At 38.0% G+C, this 15,766-nt stretch overlaps 1 protein-coding gene across 2 annotated transcripts in view; it reads right to left on the bottom strand.

Moving 5' to 3' along the window:
* Positions 1 to 2,565: 2,565 nt before the first annotated feature.
* Positions 2,566 to 15,766, bottom strand: part of pdxdc1 (pyridoxal-dependent decarboxylase domain containing 1) — a 31,239-nt gene continuing 18,038 nt past the window's right edge. For both annotated transcript variants that reach the window (XM_026325109.1, XM_026325108.1), the window contains 10 exons: positions 12,281 to 12,341; positions 11,803 to 11,873; positions 11,181 to 11,286; positions 10,870 to 11,044; positions 10,042 to 10,160; positions 9,818 to 9,939; positions 8,788 to 8,880; positions 8,513 to 8,609; positions 5,713 to 5,811; positions 2,566 to 5,186 (listed from right to left, as the gene is read on the bottom strand). In XM_026325109.1, the coding sequence (XP_026180894.1) occupies positions 4,945 to 5,186; positions 5,713 to 5,811; positions 8,513 to 8,609; positions 8,788 to 8,880; positions 9,818 to 9,939; positions 10,042 to 10,160; positions 10,870 to 11,044; positions 11,181 to 11,286; positions 11,803 to 11,873; positions 12,281 to 12,341 (1,185 nt within the window). In that variant the 3' untranslated portion in view covers positions 2,566 to 4,944. The remainder of the gene's footprint in view (positions 5,187 to 5,712; positions 5,812 to 8,512; positions 8,610 to 8,787; positions 8,881 to 9,817; positions 9,940 to 10,041; positions 10,161 to 10,869; positions 11,045 to 11,180; positions 11,287 to 11,802; positions 11,874 to 12,280; positions 12,342 to 15,766) is intronic.

The raw sequence follows: 15,766 nt of genomic DNA on the forward strand, positions 1-15,766 counted from the left end.
TCTGTCGAGCGACGTGCTACCCGCGTTGACCATTGGGAAATGGAGTCTTATTCAACTGCAAAAACATTTGCTCTGAAATAATCTCAAAAGCAAGAAAAACTACATTGCCCAAATACAAGTGAGAGCCAGTGTCCTGAGTACTTTCGGGTCCTTTCAGGAACCGCAGATTCGATTGAGGTTTTCTTGTAGCAAACAGAGAAAGACTTTTAAATGCGAAATACAACAGCTTAACGCGCTCACTAAGAAGCGGTTCTTATTTGGAAAACGCATACTTAAAATGTTGGGCTTCATAATGAGTCCCCTACCTATTCTGGGGTTTCCATATTTCCTCATTAGTATGACTAGGTTTTGTTCACTCACTAACAATAACACCATTAAAACATTTCCACTGTTACGCTAAAAAAACGAAGACACTACAAAAGTAACTTATCATATTCAGAATTTAATGAAAATATGTTTGAGTTAGCACCACACCAATTTTAATCACTGTTATTTATTCCATTTTCCTTTTTAGCCATTTGAGAAATTTAAGCCACCTTTGGGGACAAGAGGCGTATCACAGCTTTTTAAAAATCCATGCATACTACACGGACGGGACCTAAATGAATCAACAAATTACTCATCCAAAGTGTTACTCTGGAATTATCATGTGTGATGAAATGAATTTAAACAGGCCTTGTAAACAGACTGATATCACCTCAGAATACTCAGTGGTTTTTAAATATGACCTGAGGCATTAAAGCAGTCTAACAATGAAATTGCCAGTTCAACCAGAAACTGTCCATTCATAAAAAGAAGTGGAGAAGCTGTAAACTTTCACATTCACGGACAAAACTAATCAACTATATTTTTAATTTAGCAGGGGTGATCTGATAAGTTATTGACTGCTATTGATATTGCTATATGATCATTGTTTTTTAGTCACTGCAATGATAGAACAACACTGAATAAATAAGGTGAACATACCACCAACTACAGTCCCAAAAATGAGCAGAGCTGAACCAACACCTCTGAGCTTCACAAAGATAGAAGGTGCATTAAGTAGTATATGTGTTGTAGTGCATCCATTACTGTGTATGTAAAAATGTGACTATTGCCAGCTGTACAAAACAAAGTCAAGTCAGTCCTGAATGTTCCTCTTTAAATAAACACCACAATATTTAAAACTAAATGGATCACTTATACTTTTGATGTTTTGTATTTAATCTGGGCAGCACGGTGACTGAGTGGTTAGCACTGTTGCCTCAGAGCAAGAAGGTTCCTGGTTTAAAACCCGTCAGGGGCCTTTCTGTGTGGAGTTTGTTTGTTCTCCCTGTGCTTGCAGTGTTTTTTTTTCCCCAGGTACTCCAGTTTCCTCTCACAGTCCAAAAACATGTATGTCAGGTTGATTGGTGACTCTAAATTGCCCATAGGAGTGAGTGTGTGAGGTTGCTTGTCTCTATGTGGCCCTGTGATGGACTGGTGACCTGTCCAGGGTGTACCCCTGCCTTCCACCCAAAGAGAGCTGCGATAGGCTCCAGCAGATCCCTGTGACCCTGGTTAGGAATAAGTGGGTATAGATAATGGATGGATGGATGGAATCTTTACATTTGGTGGGAGTATCATGGACAATGGCTAAGATCCAAATCAAATTACAGGCCAAAGTCAATAATTCTTGTAATTCTTGTTTTGACTGTGTCAAAGATAAAGTCAAGAGATCTGAAAACTCTGTCATATGACAGAGGTTTATACAGCTGGTAATCAGTATTTTTTATGATTTTTGTTTTCATCAACTGTTATTTTCCCTCCTCTCTACTGTTACTGTTGTAAAATTCTGCTACACAGTCTTAATATGCACAGAGTACTGTTCTCGGTTGTGTTATTTTGTCAATATATGTGCTTTTTGTTAATGATATGTGACAGTTTGTTTTATTGGCTTACATTTATTGCTCTGTTTGTCAGAGGAGATGGAGCTCAGGTGCAATTACACAAGTCTGCTAACAAAGTGAACAATGAATGTGCCAGCTGCATTGACCTCCCAAATGCATAGAGGAAGACTAAAAATCACATGGAGAGGTTCTTTTAGGATCATAAGTTAACTACAGAGAGCACTAGCCTTACATCAATTGTAGAACACACTCATGAGAAAATATTCTGTTGATTATATATAATGAATCATTCAGACAGCAATAAAGGCATCATGGTCAAGGACATTTCATACCAAATCAAAAGTTCTTTACCAAACATCTTCTTGTTATAAAGTTAGCGATTTGGCTTTACATTATAATCACTTGACAAAAACCATTAAGAAGATTCATCTTCATTTACACCATATAAGAAAATAAAGAACAGTAGTAAAGTAAGTATCTACAAAACAAGTGCAATAAAGCTAAAACCCATTCTTTTGCAATATTCATTTTCTCATGGTGTGAGAAATATCCACTGGTACCTGGCTCAAACAACTAAAGGACAAGTCTACCTAATTATGTGTCTGGCTTTCATTCCTAAGTCATTTTCCATTTGTATTAATTATCACATTCGGGTAACATCATGACAGAATATTCTAAACTGTTTTTGCCAAACCAGCTGAAGCTCATTCATTCCCATTCAGAGCCTATAGCATACACAACAATAATAATCCCTCACTAATGAGACATTTATGTTGTTTGTAGAGGGTTGCATGTTCAGAGAAGTTCCCATCAGTTCGATAATAAAGTTTGTGTTCTCCATGTCATCCTCTGCTGAAATAAATTTCCAATACTTTCAGTGATACATTAAGGCCATTACATAATCTGCAATAACAGGGACCTTGCAGATTGTTAAGTATTACTGTATGAGATGATCAAATTTTATCTTGGTCACAACCCAATTGCGCAATATGAATTTTGGCATGTGCATGGGCATGTTATGTCAAACAAAATATTTGTGTTATTTCATACTGTCTGATAGGTTTGTAGACGGGGGCTGGGGCTGTAGTGACAACATGTACAGTCAGGTACACAACATACCCTTAAACAGTTGGTCTGTGATTATTTGCGAATGATGTCAATTGAACATGAGCAGAAGATGGGCACTTAGTGTTATAGGAATTACTTTTCAAGCATAGCAGAATCAACTACATTATCCAAAAAAAGTGCAAAGATGACACACACACGCACGCACGCACGCACACACACACACACACACACACACACACTCATACACATACAAAATCACCAATTTGGTCACTAACATGATTTTTGCAAAATATTTAAAAAGGTAACTCAAATGAGGATGTAGATTGACCCAGGTCTGGCAGGATGATTTTGAGACAGTAAATATATGGAAACACAATGCTACTTTGCTCAGGCTGCATTACTGACAAAAAAGACACAGCCATGAACAACTTTAACTTTTACTGACCCCATGTTTAAGTGTAAAGGGGAATTTCTTTTGAGTCACAAAGTTATAGCTGGAGTTTATATTGTCTGATGGAGTATTAGGCTAATATTATATATATTAAATAAACAATTCTTTTAAGAAAATCTGATGTTTTTTTATCACAATGTCATACATTTGAGAAAAAGCCATAACACTACAAGTTGTAATTTTTAGAGAATGAATGGGAGCACAATATTGTAATTTTTACCAGAAAAACATGCTGTATTTTTAGAAATAACTAACAAGAGGTATATGTATATTTTATTAGTCAATTGTAGTAAAGAGAAAATGGGATGTGTACTTACATGTCAAAACCAATATTTCTTTAAAATTGAAGATATAATTCTTATAATGCAATTTTTTCCCCTAAAATTATGACTTGTATTATCTTGTAATAATCTTATAACATCCCATTTCTATCTTGAAATGTGACTTCACATATTACAACTTACTCTGCTTATTGTTTTCCTCTGTTGATAAAATTGCAACTCTCACATAATAAAATTTCCTTCACCGTGTAAAAGCTTTTAGTATACAATAAAAGATAAAATAATTAAATTATAATATGAGCAACTATCCTGCATTACATTTATATCTTGCTCTATTACAACATTATCTCATAGATTTAAAACCTTTCATAAGTAAATCACTCTTCTAGTGGTTCTTATGGTTTTATCCCAACTTCTGCCTCAAAATATTATGACTAAGATTCCATCATAGCACTGTGGGGCAGTGCACAGATGAAGTGAGTGTGTGAAGCCTAATAGCAGGTAACTGCTATTTTAGGCATTTTTTGACCGGATGATCATACTTTATTACTGCTTTACAGATTTATTTTGTGATGAATTTTATTTTGAGTAATTGGGCAAATTAGATATATATCATGTGTAGACTATTTATGGTGAGGAATCTAAACATTTTAATTGCAGTGACCCTAATTCCTTTAATATTGAGCTGTTCTATTCCAGTTGCTGTTCAAGTGAAAGTATAAATCATTCCTACAATTGTATGTACAGCACCTATGCTACTATGTGCTATAATCCAACAGGACACCCAAAATTATCAAGTGGGTTCAGTTTAAAAAAACAACATAACGCACAAAAAAGTGTTTAAAGGAATAGTCCACCCTAAATGCAATTTGGCTCCATTCTGTTCTTTAGTGCATTTCTGTTGCCCCTGTAAATACATGGTAGACCAGAAATGACATGACTCTGCCAAAATATTTTTAGTGTAGCTACAAAGGAGTGTGACAGCAGAACATGTTGCTCAACCTCGCACATCAGTGTACAGGCAACAATCATACCAGGGAAAACTGATCAAAAATATGCTACAGCCAATGACAGATTTTATTTCTAAATAAGTAGAATGCAATGAGCACAGTGTTATCTAGTGTCTAGGGGTAGATTCAAATAACCCCATCTTACTCCATTGGTTTTTCCATCAAAATGGAAAAATTAGATTCCCAATTTAAAATGCCTTTTTAAACATCTGTTAGGTTGGTACCATATAGAGGTTGGTTCAAGGACACCTGCAGAGTGAGTCGTCCTATCTGTTGCTCTGTTCCACCTCTTGGCCTTCAGGCTGTCTCTCCTCTGAGAACTCATCAGATACAACACTACTTGGAGTGTGTGAGTCCACCTCTAATGCAGGTGGAGAGGTAGAAGGATGAAGGAAGCTGCTGCTCACAGTGGTACTTTCCTCAATGGTCCTCTCTTCAGCTTGGCCAATGGAACTAGTCTCACTAATAGAGTCAGAGCTTGCCCCTGATCGCCGGAATAACCTCTGACCTGTAAGAAAACAATGGCAGGAAGTGCAGAAGGTGTAATGTAATTTCCCCCCCACACACAGAATTCTTTTTGTGCATCATTGGTAACAAAGACAGAGAGCTCAGAAAGTGTGAAGAGAAATAAAGATCCAAAGGGTATCTACTGGGGTAAATATAACGTTTCTGTTGTGTTCTTCTTGAGTTTTCATGTTCACAAGAAAGGTATCATGTTCCTCCTAATTATAATTTCTTTCTTTACCCTGGTGGCTTTTTAATTTGAAATATGTGTGGACCTCACTTTGCTAACAATAGCTTAACAAATCAACAAAAGGCAAACAGTATTTCTTTCTAAGAATATTTGAAAATGGCAGAGCATCAAAGTAATGAGTATCACATGACTCTCACTTCTTGTACTGATGAAATGAATGATATAGACATGAACATTTTTTTGAATTTATATTTTAAACTAATATACTAAACTGTGAGCTATTATTTGAATACCAGCTTTTACTTGAGAACCTACAGTAGTGATACATGGCCAACCCCACCTGGAAGTCTCTTGGATGAGGAGGTGGGAGTCTCCTGCAGGGATGGCCTGCCTGCCTGAGCCTTGGTACAGTATGTCACCTCTGTGGAATCCAGGGAACCTATGGACACACACAATTTACAGGTACTGAAAAACATTTATATAAATTAATATACTTTTTCTAAAAGCTAACCAGGATATAACACAAACTCTGATGGTTTTCAGCCGTCTGTGTCAACATATCACTTTTAAATGACAGTGAACATAGATTAAGTATTTTAGAAGAGCTGTTATCTTTTACATCACATGCACAAAGAATCCTAAAGTTGTGAATCAGAACTTTATATGTATGTGTTTATTATGTTATAATGGAGACCATCTCTGGCTGTGACAATTTTCCTGCTCTTCCTCTTTGGTGTCCTTACTTTTCTGCTTTGTTCTGTTCTTCAGCCTTGTTGAGAAGATATAATGCTTTATCTATCCAGAATAGTCATATCATATGTAAGCAGACCTGAAATGTATATGTGCACCCCCACAATCTACTATCTGACCTTACAATGTTGCACGTTCCATGTGTTAAAATGCCTTCACTTTCTCCCTCACTCACTTACCGTTAACCTGCATGCTGCTCATGTAGCTGTTCATAGTATGCTTCAGCTTTTAACAAATGACATGTGATAAGGATGTGGTTTAAAATGCAGCAACAAAACAATGTAAATTAAGTATGTTAATATCAAGTTATGCTTTGATTCTATATAAGGTCTCGAAACAGCTTGTCCTGTGAACTGAACGTGCCAAGTACTAAGGTTTAATTGATCAGTGCCGTGAGAGGGGTTGGAGAGCTTGCCACTATCCAGTGGAGGTTGCATACAGGGGCTTTGCTTGCCACTCCCTCTACAGAGTGTTTTCTGCACAGGGGATGAGTGGGCAGCAGAGGAGAACAGCCATCAGACTAACTACAGAAAGAGCTTCAAGATGGCTGCACAAAAAAACAAGTGATCTGTGTCCAAATGCTGCTGGGATGCATCACAGGGCATCCGTAGGATGTCTCCTTCACCATGCTGAGATCTTGCAATCACATGGTGCATACTGGCGTGTGGCTCTTATCTACACAATTTCTTCCCTCAAACACTCTGAAGGTCTATGTCACACTGGAGCATCACTCAGTGTTCCTACAAGTATTCTAATGGTCTTAAACCATTGTTGAATAACACAAAACACTGATTCCAAGACCATTCACTGACCTCTTCTATTCAGCACTAATGAACTTTGTATGACACTTTATATCAATGTCAATGTCTCTTGTGATCTAAGAATGGGAGGATCTTATGGATTTAACCTGTTAAACCTGTTAAATCCTGGGCCATTTTTAATACATTTAATATAAACACAACATATGATCAGAAAGCAGCAAAGGTAAGACAAAATTCATAATCACCACTTCATAATGCTAGTTCAAATTCCAGGGACGGGGGAATGGACACAGAGTAAACCACTGAGAGAAACGAAGGATATGCTGTATGCAGTAGAGATACTAGTAAATGACTGCTATTGATTTTCTCGTCCCTACCGCACAGTTAGTTTGTTAAGTATGATAATATGCCCATGCTCCAGTATGTCCATGCCCGTGACCTCCAGCGTGTTTTTAGGCAGCCGTGTTCTGCACTCATCTCATGGTCAGCAGAGGGTGCTATTGTGTTTCTAATAAGCATTAATCAAGCTTATTGATGGACAATTGTCACTGCCTAATGTTTTGAATTTGAAACATATATACTGCTGCTTGTGTTATATTACATTTAGTTTAAGTATTTTATACTTGTAATTGAGTATTTTGCTTCAAGTGTAACTTTATTTGGGTTATTGATTATATTTTCTGCTTATACAGAACCACACATATTGTACTACACTGTACACCAGACAGCTGTGTCTGCAGTAGTGACAAATAAAGACGATCCAAATAATACATCTGAGTGATTCTGACCAATCACCTGCTGTGGGTTCTACCTAAGAGATCCAGCACATTATTATAAGCAAGGAGGCGCATGCTTCCTTACACTTCGCTAAGAAAGTGGGTCTGGCTGGCCAGGATATCATAATGCAACAATTATTCTCGGAATTCTTTGGCTAGTCTTTCAGTGAGTTTAAGTGGTAGAGAAACAAGATTTGTACTGTTGGAATCTGCCTAGTATTAGCTGAGGAGGTGGGAGCATCAAATGGTGCATAGCTTGTTGCATTAGCATGTTTTATGAAATTGTTCACGCCATATTTTAGGTGTTGCACTGGATCCAAATCTTCTCACTCACAATGCTTGGACTCTTTCAAAAAGGCAATGACACATCATGCATGTTGGGGGAAGTTTGAAACACTACAATGATATTAATATGACACTGCACTTTGCATTCAGGACTATCTCAAAGCTAACCTCTTTGTTCTGTGGTGTTTCAAGCTCATCACTAGATTGAAAAGTTCTAATAGGACATTAAAGTGACAAAATACTCTGTCACTACCACAGTAGTTTATCCTCCTAAGACCTGAGCTTTGTTTTGGCTTGCATTTTAGATTTCTTCTAGCTATTTGGGGTTAGGTGGAACAATAAATATAACAACCAGATATTATCTTTGAACATTAAGCACTTGTAATTTGTGTACAACAGGCTTCAGTTACACAGAATTAAGTAAGGCAAGGCAAAGCAAGGCAAATTTATTTGTATAGCACCACTCATACACTACGCAATTCAAAGTGCCAAAGTATTATGGTGCAGACAACGAAAAATGTCCACATATGTGTACACCAGGTCCTAGGAGGTTAAACTCTCATCATACCTGCAGCCAGGTTGAAGGTTCTTCCCTTTATGGAACTTTGAACTGGAGAGAACCAATTTAACACAGAGCCAACCAATGGAAGTTGTCTCAGCATCCCCTAAAACACACAGAAATAGATGTCAAACACTGAAAGAGATTGAATTTGTATATTCACACACACATGTAAAACCATACTTTCAATTAATGAATTAAGAGACAAACAAATATGTTGGTCTTACTATACTGAGGACCATCCATTTACTACATCTGTTCTCAAACTCATTACATAGACACACCTCCTCCATCAGTTTCTCCTCATTGGCCTTTTGCAGCTGCAGCTCTGCCTCCAGGATACCTTTCCTCACCACCTCTGTCATGTTCTCCAATAGCTACAAAAGAATCACCACTATTTAGGAATGTAACATATAAGACAAAGTGTATTTTTATACAACAGAATAACTCTTTAACAGTCAAAGCTGAGTGGTTTCAAGTAAACAACCTGGGGTATCACTGTTACACTGATAAATGATCACTATATGATTAGTGATATTCTAATTCATTGTGATGGATTCATTTCTGTACTGTTATGTTGTCTTGATGGAAAGCCTACATCATTTATTTCTAACATAGTTGACATTAATGTGTGACACCATTTCAAAGCTTGAGACCTTTCTCTGAAGCTAATCACACCTGAACCTCAAATATATACACCAAGAGCTAAGCAAACTAGCCAAAGCCAGACACGGGCTATGAGTTGGAATGGCTACGATCACCATCAACCTTTCAGGAAGTGGTCATATTGCACGGATGATACCATTTGCAATGTACAGATATATCCGGAGCAAAAGAAAAAAAAAAAAAGTCAAAGGAGGGCACTTTGTGGCAAATTGGCAGCAAATGTTCAGTAAGCAAAGGTCAAAACAGTCAAGTGGAGTAGTGAAATTCAAGGTAACACCATTAATTTCTGTCTCTGCTTCATGTCTCTCTCTTGTTTTATATTGTGAAGCACTGTGACGTAAAATCTCGAAAGCTGCTATTAAAATAAATGTTACTTTTCTCTCGCTTTACTACCATTTTTGATGTATCCAGATAATTTAGGTGATATTTAATCAACCCTAAATGCAAACAGTTCAACTGAAAGAGCTTTCTTGGGTAAAATATTTTATCCATACATTCTTTCATACCTTTTCATTATGACATATGTCATTCCAATAATAATCAATTACTATACAACTTTGTCAGAACTGGGTGAGAAGCCAAAGACTGGCTTAATTTTGAGAAGTCTTTCTGTGAGGGTCTAAATACCCTTATGAATAAAGCAGTTACCCTTCCACTCTCCTCTATGTCCCTCCCTAGGGCAGCTATTGTATCCACCAAATCTGAAACATCAACATCTTCAGTCACCATGCCCACAAAAATACAGCCATCCTCTGTTCCTGCCTCAGGGCCTGGGAAGTGAGGCGTAGACAAAAAGAAGAGAGAAACACCAAAAGTTTAGTAAGATACACACTGTAAGTCACATTTGCTGTCAGATGTGAGAAGGTACTAACCAGTGGAGAAGATGATGTCAGTGTCAAGGTCTTGTAGTTTCTTCAGCAGCTCAGCATTCATTTTCTCCAGCTCCTGCTTCCTCCTGTACTCATCCATCCCTTCAGCCCGTGGCTCAAACCTGAACATCAACCCAACTTTCACAATCCCATATTTCATGACAAATACCACCACTATTAAGAGGACGGTGAGTGAATTGAATACTTAACACTTTGTTTTATTTATCTGCTAAAATAATGGATTTTACTATACATACTATGTTACCCTGCTCAAGAGATTGATTTAATTTAATCTGCTCCAACTCGATTTCATACCCTTCTTATTCAGTTGCCTAGTGGTGGTCTTAATCCATACTTTACCCAGTTGCTGCTATGTAGGCCTACACATAACCACTTAATCATTGGCTCCGATGACCCTCTTCTGTTTAGCTACCATTTTCATCACCACCGTCGCCAGTCTTAACTTGTCATCACCAGTGCAGATTAATTTTCTGTCTGTCCACTAATTGAATAATCAACTAATCCTCAGGTAAATAAAGTGGCTATGTAAGTAAGCAAAAAATGTAGGAAGAACAATTGTGAGATAGTGAGTTGTGATTCAGCCAACAGTTGACTGGCACAGCAGGATAGTGTAGTGGTTATGAACATCACATAGGAGTTGAGGGTATGAATCCTAGTCCTAACATGTCCTTAGATAAATTAAGTAAATTAGATCTGCACATACAACAGAGCAGATCTTTTCAACATTTTAAACTTATTTCATTTTCTTTGTGCATATACGATGCCCACTGAGAAATTTACTACAGAGCTATTAAGCCTAACCAGCCTTACCGGACAGCTCCCAGGCCAGGCCAGCAGAAATCCTCTATGTATCTGAGCCAGGGTGAATGCCGGTAGGTCTCCTCTCGGAAGTCCTGCCTGAGGCACATTGTGGAGCTCATTATGGGCACCAGCTCCGTCAGCTTCTCCACAAGCTCTTCAATATCTTTCTGCTGGGTCCCCAGGACTAGATGGGAGGGAGAAGCCATAGTCATGGTAGGTCATACTCACAGTATAGGTAATTTCGCAGTATTAAAACTACAGGCAGAAAGTTGTGTTTGTAAGTTTGTGTGTGTGTGTGTGTGTGTGTGTGTTCACATTACTTGCAGCAGTCAGGAGGGGACTGAAGCGAAGACAGATGCCCTCATCTTCAAGTTCCACCACATCTACTCCACTGATGGGAACCAGATGGGCTAGCTGTTTGCACAGCTACACCCAGGAAAAATTTAAAAGGAATACATTGAACAAGGCTGTTAAACGTACTAGGAAAAAAAATCCCGTCTAAAAAGGCTTAGTTCTGCCACTTTTAACTTTTGCTATAGTACACAACAGTGCTCCAAAATTGATAAATTTCCTTGTACTAGCCTACTAGAGAGGTTTGAATGAATGAAAGAAATTCCAGTATTCACTCTCTTTTTATTTCTGCTGTAACTCCATTGAATCCTGAGAAAAATGCCTATTAGCTATTTAGCAGCTAAATGCTTCACTGTGTAATAGTGTCTGTCAGTGTCTGTCTGTTGCTGTGCAAGTATTGTACACTGGGTTTATCAGAAACTGGAAATTATGTTGAGATCTGTGTTTGCACGATGTAAAATCAAAAGAATGAGTTAAAAGAGGCTAAAGATTCAGTAGAGCTGAGTCACACATTTAACATTACACAAGTCATGTTTAATGTGTAAAACAATGACTAATGTAGCTATAGTTAGCATAGGAAAAAAAACATACCCATTTGTTGAAGGCATTAAGGACCTCTTTTTCTTCAGCACAGTAGCCTTCTACTGAACCTCCACCAGATCCTAACAACATAGGACAAAAGGAAATAAAATAAAAATATAACTATATCATATGGGTCTTTTGTGGATAATGACACTATTATCTTGGTATTGTCTCAATAATTAGAATCATTCAAAACATTTTCTGAGCATGGATGACCATTCTCAGCATTTGAGAACAGCACAACACTTGAGTGTACTGGAAACTCACTCACACCTTGAACCCTAACCACCACTTGCACTGTGACATTCCAAAAAACTAGACAAAGTACAACATCTTATTAGTCAGGAGAAAGATGCAGCTGGCCTCAGGGCCACTCCAAGCCAATAAGTGTAAGGAGTGAATGAAATCACCAGAAGCACCCCAAAATAAAATATATGTCAAAATCAGCTCAAATTGGCTTAATGAGTTCAGGGAGAGAGATGCTTACCAGCACTGGTTTCCTGGGAAAACTTAAATAGTACCACAGGAGAGCTGAGTTCATCCTCTACCTGTTGTGGACACAAAGACACCAATCAGACATCTGACAGTCACTCATGCTTAACAAGTGAACTGCTTTTTGACATGCAAAATAATTATAAGTTCGAAGGGTGTGATGTAAATTTAAGAATTTGCTGTGTGTACATGCCTACTAAAAACTAAATGTTCCTTGGTAATTGCAAGTGAATGTTACAAACATCTTAGATTTCAAACCACTCTGTATGAAAGTGGTAATGCTCAAGAGTCTTTGCTTCTCAATAGTGTGGGCAACCGAAACCAAATCAACAGTCTCAGCTCAGAAAATGTGGCTGGACAGATGAACTGGCAGTCATACAGTGCCTGAGCTTACACTTGATTAAAATCAATTTTTAAAAAAGTATAGATATATTGAGCGCAAACTAATCAATATGGCAAGGGACATCTCAATTACCATCCATTATTATTATGTTAAAATATTTAAAGGCAAATCTATGAATTGTACAACCAGTTTACTGATGCAGGCAGTACCTGGATATACAGTATTGTTCAAAAATAATAGCAGTACAATGTGACTAACCAGAATAATCCAGGTTTTTAGTATATTTTTTATTGCTACATGGTAAACAAGTTACCAGTAGGTGCAGTAGATTCTCAGAAAACAAACAAGACCAGGCATTCATGATATGCACGCTCTTAAGGCTGTGCAATTGGGCAATTAGCTGAAAGGGATGTGTTCAAAAAAATAGCAGTGTCTGCCGTTGACTGTACAAACTCAAAACTATTTCGTACAAACGTTTTTGTTTCTAGGATTTAGCAATCCTGTGAATCACTAAACTAATATTTAGTTGTATGACCACAGTTTTTTTTATAACTGCTTCACATCTGTGTGGCATGGAGTCAACCAACTTGTGGCACCTTTCAGCTGTTATTCCACCCCATGATTCTTTAACAACATTCCACAATTCATTTACATTTCTTGGTTTTGCTTCAGAAACAGCATTTTTGATATCACCCCACAAGTTCTCGATTGGATTAAGGTCCGGGGATTGGGCTGGCCACTCCATAACATTAATATTGTTGGTTTGGAACCACGACTTTGCTCGTTTACTAGTGTGTTTGGGGTCATTGTCTTGTTGGAACAACCATTTCAAGGGTATGTCCTCTTCAGCATAAGGCAACATGACAATACTCTTCAAGTATTTTGACATACGCAAACTGATCCATGATCCCTGGTATGCGATAAATAGGCCCAACACCATAGTAGGAGTATGCCCATATCATGATGCTTGCACCACCATGCTTCACTGTCTTCACTGTGTGCTGTGGCTTGAATTCAGAGTTTGGGGGTCATCTCACAAACTGTCTATGGCCCTTGGACCCAAAAAGAACAGTTTTACTCTCATCAGTCCACAAAATGTTCCTCCATTTCTCTTTAGGCCAGTTGATGTGTTCTTTGGCAAATTGTAACCTCTTCTGCACATGCCTTTTTTTTTTTAACAGAGGGACTTTATGGGGGATTCTTAAAAATAGATTAGCTTCACACAGACGTCTTCTGTCACAGTACTGTAAGTACTGGCAAAGGCTTAGCCAATGATCAGCTCCAGGATGATCAAAGACGGTCTGGAGTTACCTTACAGGTTACCTTACAGTTACCTTACAGGTAACCTTAGAGGTCTGGAGTTAACTCCAGACTGTCTTTGATCATCCTGGAGCTGATCATTGGCTGAGCCTTTGCCATTCTGGTTATTCTTCGATCCATTTTGATGGTTGTCTTCTGTTTTCTTCAACGTCTGTCTGGTTTGCCCTCCATTTTAAGGCATTGGAGATCATTTTAGCTGAACAGCCTATAATTTTTTGCACCTCTTTATAGGTTTTCCCCTCTCCAATCAACTTTTTAATCAAAGTACGCTGTTCTTCTGAATAATGTCTTGAATGACCCATTTTCCTCAGGCTTTCAAATGCATGTTCAACAAGTGCTGGCTTCATCCTTAAATAGGGGCCAGCTGATTCACACCTGTTTTTTCACAAAATTGATGACCTCACTGATTGAAAGCCATACTGCTATTTTTTTTAACACACCCCTTTCAACTAATTGCCCAATTGCACAGCCTTAAGAGCACGCATATCATGAATGCTGGGTCTTGTTTGTTTTCTGAGAATCTACTGCACCTACTAGTAACTTGTTTGCCATGTAGCAATAAAAAATATACTAAAAACCTGGATTATTCTGGTTAGTCACATTGTACTGCTATTATTTTGAACAATACTGTACATGTGTTTTTGAGAACATGAACCAGGGTTAGTGTCACCTGTCAATCATTACCTGTTAGTTCTACCGTTTAACCAGAATCAGATTTAGAAAACAGCTGACCACAGAGCAGTTACATGTGGCACATATCTAAATTTTTTTGTATAATTAAGAGAGGAAGTAAACCCCAACGTGAAGCCCATTATTGATGACATCCACATGATGTTAAGCAAGCATTATATCTGGGAGGGGCTGAAATGAAGGCTTGTGTGTCTGGGGTGTCAATGTGAGGGTCATGAATAATTCACAGGCATGTGTGGAATGTTAGAAAATGTTAGAAAATTCTTTTTTGTTGGCTATTTAACAGCATCTGAATTACTACCAAGTGTATGAATACCTGTTATGAGACTTTTTCAGAAAATATGCAGGACCCCCCATTGCATCTTGCCCCTTTCTGATAGCCCCATGTTTGAGTGTGGCTAAGTTGACAGATACAAACACTTTAACCTTAGGACAGATCACAGTTTGTACACTGAGAATGACTTCAGTGTAACTAATACCATTGGTTGGTTGAGGCACATGCATTAGCCTGTTCTCCAGGGTTTCCTTCTTTAAGTGACTGAAAAGCACATGACAGTAACAACAAGTAAAGTTCATAAGTTCATGAATGGTTTTAAATCTACAGTATATAAACACAGGAGGTACCTAGCACAACATGAAGCAACAGACTCAGAGACCCATTGTTATGGTCTTAGATTTCTGTTTCCTGTTGGATTGTATTATTATTGACCCTTTGTTCCGAAAGTAAATAGACCTCCTCTTTTCCTTTGTTTGGTACTTGAGGATTCCATTGTTACCTGTGTAGTTAGTTGTTAGTGCTAGTACCTGTGAGGCGAGGTATTTGTAGTTAGACGTCGAGTGGCAAAGCATTTAGTGTTTGTATTCTGCCTGCTTATCCACTGAGTGGCGGAAAATAAAGTGGACTGTCTCCTGCAATTGGGTCCTCTCCTCATCCGTCATCAGTAAACATTAAATTCCTATCGATTATCTTTTCGCAGTACACAGAATATTGCCATTGATGCTGTAAACCTGGGTATCAATTGTAGGTCTCCTAGATAACAAGGACATACATACAATATTCATTGCTAAGTACTAGCTGTAACAAAACAAAACACAAGCCACAGTCCTACCTCTGTACTTAAAGCTGAG

Source organism: Mastacembelus armatus, chromosome 8, assembly GCF_900324485.2.
Source record: "Mastacembelus armatus chromosome 8, fMasArm1.2, whole genome shotgun sequence".
Classification (NCBI taxonomy): domain Eukaryota; kingdom Metazoa; phylum Chordata; class Actinopteri; order Synbranchiformes; family Mastacembelidae; genus Mastacembelus; species Mastacembelus armatus.